The 22294-nt window shown below is 37.1% G+C and overlaps 1 protein-coding gene across 3 annotated transcripts; it reads left to right on the top strand.

Annotated features, from left to right (window-relative positions):
- Window positions 1-543: 543 nt before the first annotated feature.
- Window positions 544-15494, top strand: LOC129261157 (lengsin-like). Of its 3 annotated transcripts, none has more exons than XM_054899214.2 (2): window positions 544-1027; window positions 11170-15494. In XM_054899214.2, the coding sequence occupies exon 2, from the start codon at window positions 11179-11181 to the stop codon at window positions 12517-12519; it is 1341 nt and encodes a 446-aa protein (XP_054755189.1). In that variant the 5' UTR covers window positions 544-1027; window positions 11170-11178; the 3' UTR covers window positions 12520-15494. The 3 variants fall into 3 exon arrangements, with proteins under 3 accessions (XP_054755189.1, XP_063955201.1, XP_063955202.1); XM_064099131.1 differs by lacking the exon at window positions 544-1027 and adding an exon at window positions 4998-5299 and having other exon boundaries at window positions 11170-14747; XM_064099132.1 differs by lacking the exon at window positions 544-1027 and adding an exon at window positions 7077-7168 and having other exon boundaries at window positions 11170-14747.
- The last annotated feature ends 6800 nt before the right edge of the window (window positions 15495-22294 follow it).

Raw genomic sequence — 22294 nt, 5'->3', positions numbered from 1 at the left:
ATTGAGCATTTCCGACAAACGTATAACAAAGCATTAAACATGGTTTAGGTGCATCACCCAACCAAGGCGAGTAACGCTATTTCACCCGGAAAAGGCATTCACATTACTATTTCTATACATGCATGGTTAAGAAAGAGAATATAATAAAATTTGAATATGAACAGGGTAAGGGCATGCAAACATGAATTCAGCACAGGATAATAATGGGGGCAACTCCATGTAACAATTGGCTGTCCATACTTAAACCACAACTTTAAACCTGAGTTTAAGTTAAACCCGACTTCAGAATACGGGCCAATTTATCAACAGGGGCCGCGGAAGCGGGGGGGGGGGGGGCTTCAGCCCTCCCCACTTTTTTCCAAAACCGTGTACAAAAACGTAAAAATGACCATATGATTGTGATTTTTTGCATGGTCAGCCCCCCCACACTTTTGGCTCAGCCCTCCCCCCCCCCCCCCACTTTGAAAACCGTTCCGCGGCCCCTGATCAATAACGAAATGAAACTTCCAAAGAAAATCCCCGATCAAAAGTATTCAAGATCTCAGACGAGTTTGGGAACATTAATCGTGGTCAATATTGAATCGACTATAATTTGTAGTAAAACCTGCTGAAATTATGTTTTGGCTATAAGATTTTTTTAAAATCGGTAAAATTCTGTTGATAGGAGAGTAAAGAAGCGGTAGCGGGTGAAAATGTGTGAAAAGGGGAAGAGTTGGGGGCGTTAGAAAAAAAAATCTGCAATTCCAGCCAGATGCTGCCTGGTACCGTATGGTGAATAATACACACAGCACCCCGATATCCGCATATATCAACGCAGCATCAGCGCGCGCCATCGCATCGCAGTATTGCATCATCATCATCATCACGCATCATATCGACAGCCTGTCACGGGCCACTCCCATCCTGGCTTGGAAAGTTTGAGATCCTTTTCTTTTTGTCCAGATTCCAGCGGCTGATTTAGCTTGGGCCTCCGATCTTGTGTCGAACGTGAACAGATTTTAGTTTCAGATTGAGTTTATAGATTTCTGTAAGTATGAAATTTGGTAACTCGAGTCGGAGCTCCGCCGCCGAAAATAAACGAGGCGGAGCTGAGCTTCCAAATCCAGGGACCAGCGCGGCTTTAGCTCCCCGTTATATCATAACCTTGTTCATTGAATGAGTGCCCGTGCCCTGGCTGCGACAGCCCGAACACAGTGCACTGTGTTCCCTGGTGTGTTCCTATTAAACCCAGGGAGCTGCCCGGGGGGGGGGGGGGGGGCACTTACATTGACGAGTGGATACCATGCGCGACCAAAAAAACACGTAAAAAGGATGTCTTTTTCAAGATAGGGCACGTAACGTGATAAGGGTGTCAAAAACACAAAAATATAGAAAAAAGGGTATCTATTTCGCTCGGAAAAATATATGTGTTTCGGGTCAAATTTGCGGGGATGATAAAACAAAATCAAAATGCTTTATAAAGGATGTCCTTTTTGCCCCAACACTACGTGTTTAGAGTCCGATTTGCGCGAGGTGTGGAAGCTTAGGTGGGGCCGTACTATTACTAAACCAAATGGTGTGTAAAACTAAAGGTATAGTGAGTGATTGTATTACCGACCGGCCTTGTATTACCGAACGCGCGCATCATACGCATCAGAAAAAAATTCATACATTCAAAATTTCGCAACATCCTTCCAAAGAGAACTTGAATAGAAAGATGTTGAAAAATGGTCAAAAACACATTTCCAAAGTCTTAATATTCTAAAAACAATAAAATATGGTCAAAATAGCTGCAGTGATTTTGTTGTTTTCTCAACTTTTCCCATAGAAAACACACGTTCGGTAATACAATACCTTTTTCAAGTGACCAAAATATTTCACATGCGAAGAGGGGTCCGATTGGAAGCAAAAATCGTAAATAGGAAAAACGATTTTGGCAAAAATTTTACATATTTATATTTTGTAGGTAATTGTGTATTTATGGTGAAAGTTTGGTGAATTTTTTGAGAATAATGTGCTTGATATGATTGAATTCATGAAAAGTGTTCGGTAATACGATCCACTACCATATAACCGACGGGCGACGGACCCGTGACATAATAAAATATCGCTGTTCTTGTTTAGGGGTTCATTTCAGGAATACTTGCCAAGAGGATCGTTTTGTTTCCAATACTTGTTAAGGGGTGCATTTTCAGAATATGGAAAATACATTGCTGTACTTGTTTAGGGGCTCAATTCTGGGAATACTTGCCAATAGTATTTGTTTCCAATACTTGATAAGGGTAGGGTTTCACACGCCAATACTTGTTAAGGGGTGCATTTTCAGAATATGGAAAATACGTGTTTAGGGTGCTCTTCAAGACCCCATGGTCGCGCATGGTATCCACTATCCACTCGTCAATGGAAGTGGCCCCTCCGGGGAAGCTGCCTTAACACTTTTCAATTTTTCAAAGTTTTAAGCCCGTTTCACACTGTGCGACTCGTTGCGATCCGAATTTCAAATTAATTGTGATAAAAATTTGATATGGATAGATCTATTTATTACGGATCAGAGTTCAGAATAGTGGTACAGTACCGTACTAGAATTGACTGAAATCAAAATACAGTAAGCCTAGGCCTAAAATAAAAACAAATTCATCCAAAAATCATAATGACATCATCATCAGCTGCAACAATCCGATTTGGATTTGGACTTTACTCTGAAGATAGGGCTTGCCGCTCAGTAAAAATATTATTTTAGTTTTCCTAACAATATGTCAAACTTGAAATAAAATGATTTTACTTCTTAAACTTTCATATTCTGATGCAAAATGCGATATCTTGAAAAATCGCATTGCACCTGATGGCATAGTGTGAGACAGGCTTTACAGTTCCTGTATTTTCCACATTCACCTACACCAGGCCAGGGGGCCAGCCGTAGCTTAGGGAATTTGGTGACTTTTTTAAATCTGAAGTTGAAGGAAACCCAACAAATTTGATACCATTGGAAAGCTTGTTATTTAAATATGGTACGCAAATCAACTCATTGTCTGAAATATTGACGGAGATATTCCAATTTATAGAGAAAATATGCAGAATATTGAAGGCTTGTTTGAGTACCATTTGAAAGCTTGTGAAAGAAGAAAAATAATAGTGCTATATCAACTCAGTAAGAGTTCCATATGCACCCCCCCCCCACTAAAATTGAAAATAAAAATATGGAGAAGGTTCAGAATAATATATCTAGCCCTAATATAGAACATATATGATGGGGGAGTGGAAATACATACCAAAATATGGCTTTATTCCGTCAAATTTCGAGCAGGATCTAGTGCGTGTAATTGTCCATAGACATCGGTTTATTTAGTCAGTAAAGGGTCTGTGAGTCAAGACTAGTCAAACTATCGGCTGATAATCGTTAAAATACCTCTTCCGGTATCAGCGCTTCTTGCTAGCATAGCAGGAAAGGTCTTGACTGCAGATAAAACGAGGTGAGTTCGAGTCCCAACTAAGGTAAGCAACAGTAAAGAAATGATAGAAAAATCTAAAGTGAACGAACCGGAAAAGTCTCAACAATCTTTTGTTATTTTTGGTGGGGGATGCATATGGAACTCTTTCCATCAACTCATGTCAAATATTGACAGAGATAGGGTCTCTTCCTGTTTAAAGGGGAGAATATGCAGATTTTGTTCTAGACAGATAAATCTGCTGTTTCAGAGGAGATTTGCAACATTTTCCGATTATTTTTGTCCTCCTACATAGATGGATGACGGCCATTGGGCTTGAATGGAGCAAACAACCGCCGCCTAACTACAGCATCAATTTTAGCGAAGTACCAACTAACGTAGAAGGCAGCACACAGCCATGTGTTGCTGCTATCTACGTTAGAAGATGTACAGCACGATATCAAAATGGCAGGGAATGCCCCAGATACATGTAGGCGAAAGACATTTACTGCACAGAACGATGTCCAAAAAGCCCAAAAATTATCGACAAAACTTCATCCAACTCTAAAATAAAGCACTAATAACATAAGTTGAGGATGTATTTATGCTAAATATGTTTGTTAAAAGATGTTATGTAATCATTTACATCCAATGAACGCGGATTTTAAAGCATTCTTGGTACAGTGGCAGATACAAATTTTGAACAAGGCGAGTATGTGACATCGCTATAGTGCATAAAATAATTTGCATTGATTATGTTCTTTTGTCGATTGTTAACAATATCAGTAAGATATTTTTAGAGATATATCGACAGAGAATTTTCTTAACAATAACAGCCCTAGTTAGTACGCTCAGCTGTAGCTGCGCTGACTGCGATCAAAGATAAACCTGGCTGATAGTGTTCCGCCCTGGGCTCCTGCCCGCTTCAGGCCAGAGCGGAACCATAGGCTGCCATACTATACATTAACAGACATGGGTACGCTCGATGTTGGCGTGGCAAAAAAAAATAAATCATGCACCCACCTCAATTATATTGATGAAGGTCTATCAAACTGCAGAATTCTGACATCAAGGTAGAAACTGGAACCTCAAAAAAGGGAAAGTTATGCCGCATTCGTTCTCTCGCTTTCAAAATTGCAAAGAAAATGGCTGATCGATACTGAGGCTAGGGCGCATGCACAAAGAAAACGGATTTACACATGTACAAGCAAATTAATATTCATGACGTAGAGATAGGGGAATTCCCTTCTTTCATGCTCGGGGGGGGGGGGGGGGTCTTTTGAGCTCTGCTGCAATGATATTGAAGCCCAGGAACCTCCAACAAGTAGAAAGAATGGCGGAAAAAACAGAATCAATGATTGATTTGTAATGAATATTTGGTGCAAGGTCGATTGGGCTATTATAAGTAATTTAACTAGCCCAAGAACAGTATCAAAGGGTTTTCATAGAGACAATATTATCAACTGTTGTATTTGTAGATTTTATCAATCTAAATTAATGCATCAAACAAGAAAAAATAGAGGTGTCCTAACAGAAATGCAAGAAAGAAAAGGACTTATAATGTCTCTCCAATGTGCAACTCCCACTGTCAAGAGAACAGCCAAGTTTGTTACACCTGCAAAAGATAAGATACATGAAGCAGAAAAAGATGATGATGATGATGATGACAATGACGATGGCAATGATGACAATGGTGATGATAATGATGACGATGATGTCAGTGATGAAAATGGTGATAATGATGGAGAAGAAGTAAAACTGCAAACAACTCATGGTGAGATCCTCCAACTCCTTCAAGGAGAAATTTTGTGAAGGTATTGCGTGTCACCTGCACATTATCCAAGGAAGCCAAATTAGCCATGTTCCATGCAACCTGTCAGATCCTGAAGAGTAAGGTAACATTAAAAAAAAATTGCTTGAAAAATATTAAAGGGCTGAAAATAATGATTTAAACTAATGAAGAAAAATCAGACAAACGAAACGCTTAAAATTTCATCAATACTCTCTCCCCTTTTATAGCAAATGTTAAATCCGTGTTATTATCAGAATATTTGAAGTACTTGTAAATTTTCTGTGTCAATATTTCTGTTAACCATTTCATCACTAAATGCTCTCCCATGACCACCATCATCATCATCTCCATGGCCTTTATTTTGGTAAATTTCCAATTCGTCTACTGTCAACCCATCCACTCACCACATGGTCTACTTTCATTTAGTCTAATGCCATTCCGTCCATCAACATTTTATCTAACAACCATTTGATCCGTTAACCATTTGGTCCAATCATCACTTTGTCTAATCCCCATTTCGTCCATGACCATTTAGTCTGATAACCAGTTGGTCTAATGTCCATTTCATTTTCATTCATCATGCACAATTAACACTTTAGTCCAATTAGACTAAAGATATGGACTTGATGGCTATCTGACCAACTGGTTATCAGACGGAATAGCATTAGACCTAATGAAAGTAGACCAACTGGTGAGTGGACGAACTGATGGTAGACCAAATGAGAGTAAACAATTTGGCAATTGGACAAATTGGAAATAAACCTTCATTTTCACCATAATCACCATTATCCTCATTCTTATAATCTCCTTCAATCTTCATCATTTTAAAATTATGAACAAAATAATTTTACCATTCTGCTCTATAAATGTATGAAGTAATGTAATTTTATTCCGGGGTTGTCATTTTTTCAAGCAATCTGCGTGTAATCCTTCAATGGCAATCCTTCTGCAAACTGTTAATGTTATAATTATTTGGTAGTACATGTATGTAGATCATATTTGTTTAGAATTAGTCTTTATTCATTTTTTTTCTTAATGATTCATGCCAAAAATCAATTATCTTAGCCAAATACTTAGCCAAATTGAAAAAAGAGTTACCTTCATTTACCTCAATTATGTCGGCTTTAAGACTTTTTATTATGAAATGGAAAAATATATTTATGAAACAAATTTCAGAGCAAATAAGTTCAGAAAGAAATGGTTTCATTTCAGAAACTTTTTCGAACAAGCTGGCAATCTGTTACATCAACAAACACAATTATTACCAGTGTTTATTTCTTAGTTATATGTATCAGACCCCTTTTTTCTTGCCAAATTTGCTTTGGCTGTGACAACTTGATTGTATAATAAGTCAGTTTGACTACATGTCTATGTATTTAGAAAATATACCATGTTTATTTAATGTTTGAAAAATTGTAAATGTTAATACAATGTAACTATGCTTTTGAAAATAAAGAACCCTGTGGAAGGGGGAAAATAAATAAATTATTATATTATGTTTGTTATGTAATGAAAAATGTATTATATACGAATGTTCTGAATGCAGAAGAAAACAAATTAATTGAAAGTCAAATTATAAAATAATGAATGTAGCGGCATAAACCATAAGTGGGCTGAAAGTCAAGACTATATACTTAACCTTCATTAATTCATGTTCTGTTTCCCAAATAAGGTAAAGTCATTGCCAGTTGGTCACTGGGTATGTTTTCTGGCCTAGTAACAAGGTTGTTTATGATAATGTCAATTCTGGTTGGTCAGCCACGCCCTGGTCAGACCAGGGGTGCATAGTAACAATAAACCCATTGGTCAAGACTTAGGCTGGTATGCAAATTAGCCTAAGCATCTCAGGAGGGTGATAAGCCCTTTGCATCTTCCACCTCAGAAGGAAGAAACGTTTCATTGCAACAAGTTGTGCTGTTATACATTTGATCAAAAGTTACTGATATTGTGAAACCAGGAGGTCAAACAATCGGTAAGTTCTCACATCTGATATATATAATATTGTTATGTTTACTAGATTAATATTATACAAGTTATGTCAAGTTTGTAAGTTTGTTTAGTCTCTACAATCAACAACTTGCTGACAATAGCAATGCCAAGATACAGCTGTCCAGAATGCCATCAAACACAATGACATCAATTTCACACATGCAGTTCTTTCATGATGTCTCTGGCATCATTGCAGTGGGCCATAAGACTAGTGTCTTCCAAAGCATTTTCCGTCTTTAGTCTGTACAATCAACAACTTGCCTACAACAGCAATGCCAAGACACCACCTAAGTGAAACAGATGTAGCCAGAGCCCTAGGGATGCTGGAAGCTGGCCTCAGTCAGCGAAGAGTAGCCAGAATGATGGGCGTGTCACACAGTGTCATTAGCAGAGCAAATCAAAGACACCGAGAGACAGGGCTATACTCCGAGAGACCCCGCAGTGGCCGACCAGTTTCGACAACCCCTAGAGATGATCGCTACTTGACGAATCTCAGCCTCCGCAACCGCTTTCACAGTGCACGTCGCCTCAACAATGACTTCGCTGCAGCAACTGGAGTGATTGTTTCCACTCAAACAATCCGTAACCGACTTCACAGAGCCAATATGCATGCCAGACGGCCAGCTCAGTGTGTCCCACTCACCCCTGCTCACAGAAGAATTCGTCTCAACTGGGCCCGGGAGCATGTCAGATGGACCAGACAGCAATGGCGTAGAGTTCTGTTCACAGATGAGAGCAGATTTTCCCTTGACCACAATGATGGACGTTCGAGAGTCTGGAGGCGACCAGGAGAGAAATTTGCAGACCCCTGTATTGCAGAACATGACCGTTATGGGGGAGGCAGCGTCATGGTGTGGGGAGGCATCACCTACGCCAACCGTACTCGTCTCTACGTGGTCCCAGGGGGAGCAATGACAGGAGTGAGGTACAGGGATGAGGTCCTTGAACCTATAGTGGTGCCATTTGCAGAAAATGTGGGACAAAACATCATTTTCATGGATGACAATGCCCGTGCCCACCGAGCTAGGGTGGTGACCGAGTTCCTTGAGGGCCAGGGGATTGAGCGTATGGAGTGGCCAGCGAGGTCCCCGGACTTAAACCCGATAGAGCACGTCTGGGACATGATGGGGAGGAGTCTCGAGCAGCTCTAAGCCCATCCACTTGGACTGCAGCAGCTGGGTGTGGCTCTGGAGGCTGCATGGGATGCACTGGACGTCAGAGACATCAATCGCCTCATCAGCTCCATGAGACAGCGCTGTGAAGCCGTTATTGCTGCAGGAGGTGGTCACACTCGTTACTGAACTGCCTGAAAGACACTCAGACATTCGTTTTTACCACTTCATGTCGGTAGCTGATACCCCTCGGGGCCCACTTTTCAGGATGTGCAGTGATGCGAGAGACATTGTGCAACAACTAAAACCACCCATGCGTGAAATTGATTACAGCGTGTTTAAGGACATTTAGGACAGTTGTACTGAGGTATTTCCAGAAATAAAACACCTTGTATAAAATCTTTATGTACATTTTAAAAAGTGGTCCTTAACTTTTTTTGAGTAGTGTATATATTTCAAGTTTCAGAGGGATAAGTTTATCTTTGTACTGAGTCTCTCTCTCTCTCTCTCTCTACCTCTCATTCTTTCTTTGCTACGTCATACCAGAAGTTGTATATGAAGTTTATTGTTGAGAATATTTAAGTAGGTAACAAGTAATATTGAGTATTTATTTATGTATTTTATATATGTTTTACATCCATAATTCTATATGTTGCTAATTAGTTTTCGGCACTACACTGGTTAGAAGTATACTGTATGGAAGAAGAGGGTATGTGTAATCATGAAGCTATCTCTTAATAGCTTCATGGTGTAATCCTCACTGAGAGTATACAAGTTGTACAGCTAATAAGCAAACAAAAGTGCTTGTTAAAGGACAAGTCCACCCCAACAAAAACTTGATTTGAATAAAAAGAGAAAAATTCAACAAGCATAACACTGAAAATTTCATCAAAATCGGATGTAAACTGAGAAAGTTATGACATTTTAAAGTTTCGCTTCATTTCACAAAACAGTTATATGCACATCTCGGTCGGTATGCAAATGAGGGAACTGATGACATCACTCACTCACTATTTCTTTTGTATTTTATTATATGAAATATGAAATATTTTGATTTTCTCGTCATTGTCATGTGAAATGAAGTTTCATTCCTCCCTGAACACGTGGAATTCCATTATATTAACATTTTGTGCTTCAGGCAAGGAGGTCCTAATCATCAAATTCGTAAAAATTGAAATATTGTATAATTCAAACAATAAAAAACAAAAATAGTGAGTGAGTGACATCATCGACTCTCTCATTTGGATGTAACTGGCTCGTTCATATAACTATTTTGTTAAAAACAAGCGAAACTTTGAAATGTCATAACTTTCTTATTTTACACCCGATTTTGATGAAATTTTTAGCATTGTGCTCGTCTGATTTTTCTCTATTGAATCAAATCAACATTTTTCTGAGGTGGACTTGACCTTTAAGTGATGGTTTCAATGCCACTGGTACTGAGAGTTATTAACGTGTATAGGCCCATGCATGGTCAATGCTATCCCAAAGGAGATAATCTTGTTTATGGCACAGCTTGAGTAGAGGTGTGTTCAGACGGGTTATAAGTTATACAGAATTAAGTTTATTACTATTAGCATTAGTTATGATTTATTGCTATTGACTTTCATGTTATTATGTATATATCTATACCTTCTGTTTTTACTAGTTTATTATACCAATTAGATGAATACCAACATGGTTATGAGAATAATATTAATCTCCTTATCCGTCAGAATATTATGACCGTTCTTTCATGTAAATTTCTCTATGGTGATGATATACTAATTTGCAATTACGCTTTCATTTTATTGCAGCGAACCACCAATTGCTCGCTCACTCACGTTTGTCAATCACTTCAAGTTATTTATCGTTCTGTTCTACTTCACCATTTCTTATGTTTCATCGATCATTTTATTTTCGCGTTGTGTGAACACGCCGTTATTTCGTCCGCCAAGTTTACTGTTATTATTAAATGGATGTCTTAACCTACATGACTGTGTGATTGGACATTTATCTTTGGAGTGTGCAGGTGCGTTCGGATATTGACTATCCACGAGCCTAAGTTAATTCTTAGCTGTAGCTTAACCGTGCAAGAAGCTACAATGAATGATGGAGATATAATTACTAACAGTAATAAGGCGGGGTTATTTTTTTAGTAATTTATATGTCTTTTTTATTCATTCTTTTTCCAACCAAGACACAAAGAAAGAAACATTACTGGATGTTTCCCAACTTTGAAAGGGCATGTCCCATTGTTTCTCTGACAAACAGATCTGACGCACTATCGCTACACCCCCCCCCCCCCCCTCCAGAAAAAAAATGAAATCAATATTAGTTAAAACTGTTTACCTTTCTTTTTATCACATGATGAAGCGTGAAATATTCGCTCTTTCCATAACCTGTGGGGAGAACTCCATTATGTGTTTTTTCTCTCTTTTCAACAGGATCTTTCTTGCTCATCTAAAAGGCAGCAATTCCTTTTCTGTTTCTTCTAAATTGCCTTCTCCATCTTGATTGACACGTGTGGGGATTTAAGTGTATTTGTTTATAAACACAGACTGGCATGACTCATAATGTTCAAAAATATTGATAGGTTTGGCCTACTTCGCACATGCCTCGGTATCGATCGGCCATTTTTTAGCAATTTTGAAAGCGAGAGAACGAACGCGGCATAACTTTACCCTTTTAGCTCATCCGGCCCGATTGTTACTGTAGAGCTCTCATACATTACGTTCCTGTCCATGAGATAAATGCAGATGTCCTCTTTTGATTTTTCTTCTGTCAAGACATGTCAGCTATTTTTGCTCTGCAAATTGTGTGAATTAGTTTGTTTATAAATTTTCATTTCTCAAAGTACAATACCTCCTCTCCTCGCTGGTTCTTCTTGCAGATCACCAAGATGAGTCTGAGCACAGTACTTGAGGAAATTGAAGAGAAGGGGATCACTGGAGTGAGATTTGAGCAGACTGACTTAAATGGCGTGGCCCGGTCCAAGCTGATCCCTTCCCGCCACTTCAAGGACAAAGCAACGGGAGGGGTGAACTTTTATTTGGGGCACATAGGAATGGACGTCCAAGCGGCGGTTGTTCCAGGAACTGGATTTGCTGAGGAAGTTGGATACTGCGATGCTGTCATGTTTCCTGATTACAGTTCGTTCAAAGAGCTTCCATGGGCGGAGAAAACGGCCCGTATTTTGGTCGAGCCAACTTATAAGGGCGAGTATGTATCTGCCCATCCAAGGGTTGCGGCACGTAGACAACTGGAGAAGCTGAAGGACTTAGGGTATTCCCTGTTTTCTGCTCATGAACATGAGTTCTATGTTGTGGATAAGGTCACCAAGAAGCCCATCAACAATGACATCAATATTCGATCCACTCTGAGAATGTTTCCGTTGCGGAGGTTCGTCAAACAGGTTATGGAGGACATGCCTGTTGCTGGTGTTGATATTGAACAAGTTGAATCTGAATACGGTCCAGGACAGGTTGAGATAACCTACAAACCAGCCTTTGGGATCAGATCTGCAGACAATGCTTTCACTTTCAAGACGGGTATCAAAGAGATTGCACTTCTACATGGCTTTCAAGCTTCCTTCATGTCCAAGCCTTTTCTCAATCAGAGTGGATCTTGTACCCACTTCTGCCACTCCCTGTACCAAGCGGATGAGAAAACACCAGTTTTTTACGATGCCAACAGTCCCATTGGCCTTTCGGAGGTTGGCCAGAACTGGGCTGCAGGAATACTTGCCCATGCTCCTGCGATCGAGGTCCTCATGGCTCCAACAGTAAATTGCCTGAAGAGAGTTGGAGGTGGTTTCTGTCCAAAGAATGCCACCTGGGGGATGGACAATCGCACCACAATGCTTCGCATCAAGGTCAACGGCGACATGGGCACCTACATGGAGAACCGTGCTGGCGCCGGTGGTGCTAACTGCTACCTGGTGCTGGCTGCGACCGTTGCTGCGGGAATGGATGGCATCATCAACAAGTACAAGCTTCCTGCAGAAACTACAGGCTGTGCCAACAATCCGGAAGATGTCCCACCGAAGACAGCTGATCTGCCAAACAACATGGAAGCCGCTCTGGAGGCTCTTCTCAATGATGAGGTGATAAGAAATGCATTTGGTGAGGATTTTATCAAGTGTTTCAGTGCTGTGAAGATGCACGAAGCCAAGTTGGAAAAACAGGCTTTGGCTAAAGGTCAAAAGAATTGGGACTTTGATTTTTACTTTGAATATCTGTGAAGTAACAATTTCAGCAAGTTTGGATATATTACAGTGTTATGGGGTATCAACCTATCAATTTTTATTTTATTGCTTACGATGCTTCCGACATTCTGTCCAGTAGAGTTGAAACAGCTTAATTATGGGTGGATAGGTCAGGGGTTTCTTAGTTGCATTAGATGATAACTGTACTCGATTGTGAACTTTATTTCCCAAGCTTATATTTTTTCATAGAATTGTAGGCCAATATTGTACAACTTGTAACTTGTATTGTTGTAAATATTCAATAAAGCCTAGATTACTCTTAATATAGTCTTTCAATTAATCATTGTATTCTAAATCATTGATGAAACTTTTTGTCATGTTAAAAAAGATATGTTTCTTTCATTATTTATTTTGTATAGTTTGTTGAAATTAGAACCCCCATACTGTTTATACTACATGTACTAGTGGATTCTGCATAATGTATGTAAGTAACAATAATGATAATGATAATTATTATTATTATTACTGTATGTAATATTTATTTTTGAAAAATATACGTCATCAAGTGCATTATGGGTTAGAACGGAATTGCACGCGTGAGTTGCATTTTCATTCGGAACAGATCTAACATGCACTGAGGGTATTTGGACTGTTACTGTACAAAAGTTTGGGGGAAAGTACAGTATTATATAATGGTGAGAAGAATGTGGTGTAGTACTGTATTTGTTTTATATGACAGTGATGTGTGAATTCTTGTCATTTGATAAACATGATGATACGTATATACTATCCGTCCTTTGGATCGGACCTTAAATGGAGGCCCCGTGTAGAGGAGGGACACCACATTTGCACATTAAGAACCCACTGCACTATTTGTATATAAGAGTAGGGGGAAACCCCGGTGTAGTGGTCCACCCGCACTCCCCCAGTCAGATATATCGAGAGGAGAGACTTGCAGGTCATAGTGGTTCAGTTTGCTTTTCGCCGCCCAGGCACAGGTGACGGCAAACTAATAGTGATAATAATATAAACCATTCTCATCTCAGGACCACTCATCACCGACCATTAGTACGCACTTGGACAAATAAATAACCAATGCACACAAGCAGTCTTTTAAGATCCTCTTCCTTATCTTTGAAAGAAAATAAGACAAATATTGCTAAAATGGATGCTGGAAATAGAGTAAATAAGCCATTGACTCTAATTAGGGGTATAAAGTAGGCATACTAGATCCAAATATGTAGATCGAACCTGTTAATATTTTATTTTAAATATGGACCTTTAGTGAGCTCCAGGGTGATTTTCACCACACCATTATCATTTATGAAAACACAAGAAGGTTAAACACAGTCTGGTAGTAAATACCAATGACATAACTGTATAAAGATATGAGCATTTCCAAATTTATACCTAATCATGAACATTGTAAATGCATATATTTGTTACAATTTTGAAATTTGTATTCAGTGGAATTACATGTATTGAAAAGTATATTTTTATATTTTTTATGCACATGTATGTATTTGATACTAGTACGAATATTTGTTACTATGTGAATATAAAGTATGTGTGTCACTTTATGTCATTTTACATGGATACACAATCTAATGTTAATCATGAGTGAGTAATTCCATTTCCAATCAGTCATAAGTTAATGAATGACCAAACGAAGCTGAAACCACAAAAAAATAGGCAAAAATGAGAATGGAAGTTTGAAAGTTTTGAAAAAGTGAATGAGACAAGGAATAAGAAAGTAGTAGATGTTTAAGAAATGAATTCATGAAATTTGTGAAAATCTAACATTGACTAAATTGTGTTAGTTAATTTTGACAAATGGTAGGCACAACCCTCTAATTGATCTCTCTCTTTCTCTTTCCCATCTTTCTCTCACCAATTTGAAGTTATTTCCTACAAAAGAATGGCTGAATAGAAATGTTCAAGTAAGAATGGCTGAATAGAAATGTTCAAGTGGTACACTGGTTTGAAATACTGAAATGAAAATGTAGAACAATTGCCAGCACTAATTGTCCTTTCAGATTATTTAAATGCACTGTTTTGTCTTTTTACTTTAGCATTGTTTTCTGAAAAGTAATAAGCAGTAAAATCAAGTCGCTAAAATTTGATAGCAAGAGATTCTGCCATTTGATACCCAATTGTATTCATTTATTTTATTTTGTATTCTTTAAACATGGTAACCTCATCAGTAGTAAGATATTGTTTAACTTTGGGTACTGTATGATATATCACTAATATATATATATTTTTTTAATACAAGCGTTAACACAATCCAAATGGGAAATACATAGTCATATGATCATATAAAACACAAGATGGCATCTTCCGATTAATATCATCTCATAACAGAAAAATTATACAGGAGTTTGAGCAATAGCATACCCTAGGATGGTATAAAAGAGGGATAGTTCTGAGGAAAGATCTAGAGATATCATGAATTGGCATATATATCCACAATAAGCACAATGGTTCTGAGCTCCATTTTTTTTCCTAAAATCTACAGAAGGGTATGACACTTCACTGATTCATTCGTGCAGTGTATAACTGACCTACTGGTAACCTTGGAAATAATTGATTTCCTCTGAATAATAATCTAGTACCGGTATGATGGTAGCTCAAAATGATGGTATTCTAAAGGTAACAGCTGCATGGCATCCTATTGCATTTGAAATTCAAAATCCCACAATTTCTTGTTGAGCTCTACATTTCTTGTTGTGTTCTAGATCATGTAGACCCTAGCATTGATGTTCTTTGTTTTGAAACATACATGTAGAGTACTGTACAGAGCATCCCAGAAAAAAGGGAAACTGAGATTTTAATTATTTTAGCATAATCAAATGATTTTTATCATAAAGTTAAATTTTGAAACAAAATACACTATCATGAAATTATGCATCGATGAGCAAGAAGAGTTTGATAATTTTGATTACCAAAACCGGGTTGCCCAGAAAAATTGGTCAAGATTCAAATACATGTGTTTATCAATTTCTGCACCATTCATTTCTGTCATGTCTCTGTTTTTTATTGGTTTTACTCTGCTCTGCTTGAACGATCAACTATTCATGTATTTGGTCTCTAATTAAAGGAGAATGAAACTCTTGGAGCAAGTTAGCTTTTGTGAAAGCAGAAAAATCAAAGAATAAGATCAACAAAAGTTTGAGTAAAATAGGACTAGCAATAGAAGAGTTATGAGCATTTGAATATCGAGATCACTAATGCTATGGAGATCCTCCCATTGGCAATGCGACCAAGATCTATGATGTCACAGATGAACAACTCTCCCCTTTTGGACACTGAAAATATACCCCAAAACATCTCTTTTTGCTCATTCTAATCATATGACAAACGATTCATCAATGATATAATGTTGTAAAACCCTCTGTACTTGTCCTCTCATAAAGAGAACACCTCACCTTGTGATAGACTCTGTAAAAGTGAGAATATAAGTGAAATAAGTACTAAAGTAATGAGGGAGTTGTACGTGTGTGACATCACAGATCTTGGTCGCATTGCCAATGGGAGGATCTACATGGCATTAGTGATCTCAATATTCAAATGCTCATAACTTTCTTATTATTCATTCAATCTTCCTCAAACTTTCAACAATATGTTTCTTTGATTTTTCTCTTTGATATGGATTCAGCTGGTTTCAAGGGTTTCATTCTCCTTAAAGAGAAGATTGCTCTCGTACTATCGGTATCGGGTACTAAATTTCAAACCTATTTATGTTTGATGATTTTGATGTATATCCCTGAAATGGGTTTCCTTTTTTATGGGACACATTGTAACTGTATGAATAATTAATTGGAATCTCTCCAGATTTAGCCCCTCTTTCAGGCCTAATTCCATTGGTGATGGATCATGCATGTTGTCTATCACCAGTTGTGATATACATGTATCATGCGTCTGATTGTGGACTTTATCTCAATGACAATCATATTATTGAGCTTTACATCTTTTGTAAATTGTAATTCGGTGCATTGCATTATGATGTATACGTCACAGTGCTTCTGATGAGGAGCGTTAACCCTTAGAATTGCTAAAGTTGAAATTTAATCTTTTGTTGCTCAAATTGGCAACAATCATTTATATTCCAATTTCTATTCACTTTTGGGGTTTGGGCGTGAGTGCACACATTGCCACTCTCTACCCAGGTGGTTAAATTGGTAACTTAGATGTACTGTGTAGTTGGATAAGAACGCCAATGTTTTACATTTATGTCTACTAATTGAGTTTTAATGCTCCCCAGGGAGGGGTGAAAGTTTATACACCTGTAGGCAAGAGACATCATTCTGATTTTTAAGTGGTAAATCAAAGCAGAATACAGTATTGATATTATTGTTAATATCATTCTCATCATCATTACTCTTCCTTTATATGGGCCAAGTGTGTGAAGATGGCTTGATTTGACATTTGCAACATTTCTGACAATTTGCTAGCAAGCGGTCACAGTAATATATGGTATTTAAAAAAATGTAACTCTATCACAATTATGTTGGATAAGTAGTTGAATATAATTCCCATTCTTTCCAAAGGAGCTGGTACCTGCATAAGTGCATACATATCAGGGGAATATTCAAGGGGAAATAATTATGTAAATTTTGATGCTAAACACGTGTGCAGTCAGGGATTAATTTCACTTTTGGAACTATTCAGCTTTTGTTGACATTGGGGAGGGGGTAAAGGTGGGGATTGGAGGGGGGGGGGGCTAATTAAGCTCTGCCAAACTCTCATTGGACTGTAAGCTAGAGCTTATTTATTCATTTTGCTCCTGCATTTTGTACATACAGTGTATATGGTTGAAGTATATTTCTTTATCTAATCCAATTTGGCCTTTGTGTGAGAGGGAATCTAATTTCCCCTAAAGCCCAACATACACATAGAGGGGTATTCAAACTGGAACATTCTGTATCTGAAACTCTAAAAAGGTAGAGGATAGCCTCAGACAAATCTCTATTTTATCATTCTTGACATAAGCAGCAGTATCTTGTGCCTAAAAGTAGAAATAGAATCTCTGTGGGTATTAGGAGACTGTTTTCAGACAATATATCCTCTCTCAATTCCCTGGATTGAAAAAGATTGCACTATCGGGGACTAATCCATAGCTAGATTGAAGTTTTTAGTCAAATAGATTTAGAATTCATTCTTATTCGCTTGAAAATTTTGACCCAAGTTTGGATTGGTCCCTGACCACAATCTGTTAGCTTGACTTTCAATCCACGGAATTTAGAGAATGATGTTACTACCATAGCCATGATGATATAAAATACAGCCTTTTGTCTGTGCTTTGCTCAATTTCCCCGGGGGCCAGTCAGATGTATTGCTGTACACATGCGTGACCAAATTATTTCCAAACAACCCGTAAACAAGTTTTTTTCTGTGCAAAATAACCCCCTGAACAAGTTTTTTGCAGGCTTTATTAACACATTTTGGCCCCTCGCCAGAATATGCTCCCGGGGAAAAAGCTTGGGGAAAAAATATACCTTAAACAACACTTTGGCTAGTCTAAAAAAAAGCATTGGAAAAATAAACATAGCCTAAATACGTTTGACCCCGCAATTGACCATTGACCAGTCTTTTAAAATCACCCTTTTCTTTTGAAAATATGTTTTTGATACCCTTAACGAATGCACACGCGGCCCGCGTCCAAAACTGAAAAAACACCCCTTTAAACGCTTTTTTTTTGTCACGCATGTGTACAGCAATATATTTGACTGCCCCCCCCTCCCTGGTCAATTTCTTTTTCAATTTTGCGATAAGAGGTTTTCTTCCCATTGACTACATGTTAATGTCATTCTGTGCGTATATTGATGATAATGATGATCCATATATTGTGCCATATTTTTTGTTAAAAAACATTCATATTCACAGGCTCATCCAATTGAGCTAATTACTTTACACATCTGCTGAAATAATAGTTTTGAGAGACGATTTAAAGAGTTCAGTATTGTCAATTGACGTATATTAAGTCTGCACTTGATGACACAGCTAGCCCAGCAATATAGTCTATTACCTGAAATGCTGGTACTGTATGGTGTACTGGTAGTGGTATGAGTGAGTTTGTGTTCTTCATATCATATATGCACCTCCAATGTGCTTTATTTGAGGCTTGCTAGTTCACTTTTAAATATTATTAGCTACATAGCTTGGGCCACAAGGAAAATTGAAAAAAAAATTCAAGAAGTATTTAACTGAATGGTGATCCCAAGTGCAGGGAAGAATTAGAATTAATCAATGAGAATATACCGGTAAATGACATCTCGGGGAAACTGTAGTACATGTAGATCTGTAGCCACTTTGAATGTGATGATTGCATGGCGGCAAGTCGGTGTTGACTAAAAATTTGTTGGACCAATCTCTTGGAATTAAGATATGTGAGTGTGACACAACTTTCACGCATGTCAAACGCACAAATTGTTTTGGGGTATCCTCTTCTACGAGACGCCCCACCACCTGAGTACAAAGCTTCCTTTTGTAAAAATTTAAGCAGTTGCATCCCAATGCATTTGTTTGCTTACAAGTCAGAAAATTATGAAGAATTGAAAAACTTTTTGTGAGATTTCTGTGCCCCTACACTTTTATAAATATCTTGTATCTACCAAATTGCTTCACTAGTTTATACATGCTAAATCCAATCTGCATGTTGCAGTAAATTCAAGTTACATTCTAAACCATCTGGGTTGGATTTTGTGCACATTGTAATCGGTATTTGCTTTTATTTGATGAATCGGCGCAGACAAAATCAACATTCCTTTTAAAATTTCCTCCATTCTGCCATGGAAGTGCACAATGAAATTTGTGAGAATTCTATCCTCATTGAGCATTGCTGAGTATTGAATGGACTTGTGTGTGTTCAAATAAATGCAGTAATTTTTCTGTCGTTCAAAGGTCATTTATGTATTCCTATGAAGTGTGTTTATGGGGGATGATCACATGTTTTTCATAGAATTTCAATACTGTTCAGATATTGTATGTAATCTCGTTCTAAAGAGAGGGAAATGGAGCTTATAAAAACGTTGGTGCTCTGGGATATCGCTTTTGCCAAGAGCCAATAGGACATACAATGACACTCACTAAAGGTGTAATATGGGCTGAATCGAAAACATGTGTATGAAGTTACTCAAAACCGTATGAAATGAAAGACACGATCCTGGAAGTCGAGTATATTTGTTTTGTTATAGCTATTTTCTTAAAATGTTCAGAACATATAAGGTGTGATATAATTTCATGGTTAATCATAAATGTATATGTATATAAGTTCAACATTTTAGCACAAATGCAAACGTGGATGAAGTAAATATTGACCATATATTTATTGTATTTTCATTATGAGAAATGAACGACTCAATATATAAAAGCAATTTGCTTGAAAACATGACAACTATGTATAAATAAGTGAAACTCGTGAAATAGATTTGAATTTGATGATCTTGAATGCGAATGCCCTTTTTATAATTTGGCCTCAAATAAATATGGAGCAAGAACATGATTTTCAGGGAGAAAATTCCATTGGTCTTGAAGACGGTGTCATAGATCTAGATGTACATGTATGGGTTTTGTTGAGCATTTTGACCCAGTGGACCAGTCTCCTGACTTGGCAATCTGAGGGTCATGGGTTCGAACCCCAGCCACATGTAGCCTAATATCCTTAAAGGAGAAGCTCACTCTGATAAAAAAAAATTATTGTAAAAAAAAGAAGGAAAAACAATGAAAAATATTGCCAAAGTTTTGAGAAAAATCCATCAAAGAATAAAAAAGTTATTAGTTATTAGTAAAAGTTAATTTTTTTATTTGTGATGTCAAGTGCGAGCAGCTTTCTTACATATCGTATGGTGAAAAACCAATGAAATGTAATTTTATCAGAAAATTGAAGATGGTGTTCTCCTGTACCTTCACTATATCAATAGGCAAATCATTTCACACCCGTTCCTAAAACGAAAACAATGAATCATCACAAATTAAAAAACTGACATTTACATGTATGCATGTTATATAACATAACATATGGGACTGCTGCTCTTTTTAAAACGTCCAAAATCCAAAACTTAAAATTCTAATAACTTAATCTTTAATGGATTTTCATAAAATCTTCACCAATATTTCATTATTTTTTCTGCTATTTTTACAACAAACTTTTCTTCAGGGTGAACTTCCCCTTAAATCAAGAAATTGGTCCATATTCTTTATCGTATCATTTGGCACTCCATATTCAAGTCGTTTGTTAAACTCATTGGTAAGTTCAGGAATGGCTTTGTGAAGCACCCCCATTTGGCACTCCATAATTCCATTCATTTGTAAGGGATGTCAAACAGAATTTTGACAACATCCTTCACCTTCATAAATCTTCTTTGTACACAGTCCTCTTTCTTCCTTTTTAAACTATGTTGCTGCTTTTAGAAATCAATCGAGCAAATCTTGCATTGAAAAAGGTAGAGATTTTCTTTTTTTTTTTCTCAGAGTACAGTGCAAGAGTGAGAAGAATTGCTAATAATTTTCATTTTCAACAAAATATAAATCAAATAAATACAATCATAACAAGTCAACATCATAAAAAATATACCAAGGTCATTAAATCAACTTGAAAAAGACATGTTATAAGAAAGTTACATACAAAATAATCATGTGTAAAGGATTTGTGATTTATAATTTGTGAATAATAAACAAACTAAAAGGGTAAATGATTCTATGAATGAAGCCTACATTTACACTACTTTACATGTACATATTGATTTGATTCATCATTTCTGATAACATTCCTCAGTCTTTTAAAGGAAAGTTGTATGTATTGTCACGGTAGTTCATTGTTATCTTCTACCTCTCGTATAGACTTTGCACAAATTATGATCATTATGAATTCCATTATTTTGGTTATTTTTTTTACCATGAAACTTGTGAAAATATGAATTTTGCTTTCGTATTGCATATATCAAGAATATATGCAGATGTGTATATACCAGGTAAATTGTTTCAAGACCAAACAAAAATACGTTTGCATGTAATGTAGCTCCAGTGGATTAGTCTCGGTACTCTGAATCAAAGGATTTTTGGTTCAAATCCATGCATTTGTGTAATTTCTTCAGCAAGAAATTGATCCATATTGTACATGTATTGCACTCTTCCCAAGTGAGGTAAATGGGTACCTGGCAGTAATATATTCCTAGAAATATGTGTGATGTATATAAAGGCTTAGTTTACCAAAAACCAGTGTAATAATGATATCCAAGTCAATGAGGAAGCATAAACAGATAAATGGTACATGATATGTGCCTTACAGAAACTGAATATTATTATTTTCACAGAAACTGAATATGATTACTATTATTATATGATCGGATGACAGAATATTTTGATTATGGTCATCAATCATTAATTTGTCCTCTTTTAAGATTAATTTACATTATCTAATACTTTGCTCCGCAATTGATACCACTTTATCTTAAAAATCTTGAACCATTAATGATGAGCAGATGTTTTAATTTAATGATTTCCATTACAATTTATTTTTACTATTCAATATTATATAACTTTATTTCAGTTGGTATTGTATAACGCAATTTAGTCATTATCAGCATGTATTAACACATGGTTTGTAGTTTTACATCAAACGAACTTTGTTTATCTTATCATAATTTGATTACTTTCGTTTTGTACTTTATTGTTAACTGAAGTTTGTAGGACTGGTCCTTCAAAAGTTCAAACCTTCTTCTTTTTTTTTAAAGGGAGGGGGTGCAAGTTTTCACCACATATAAGACACCTTTTTGCACAATGAAACCTTTTCTTAGAAGCAGTGTAGCAT

The sequence above is a fragment of the Lytechinus pictus genome, chromosome 5, assembly GCF_037042905.1.
Source record: "Lytechinus pictus isolate F3 Inbred chromosome 5, Lp3.0, whole genome shotgun sequence".
Classification (NCBI taxonomy): domain Eukaryota; kingdom Metazoa; phylum Echinodermata; class Echinoidea; order Temnopleuroida; family Toxopneustidae; genus Lytechinus; species Lytechinus pictus.
This window is presented reverse-complemented; position numbering and strand designations above follow the sequence as displayed.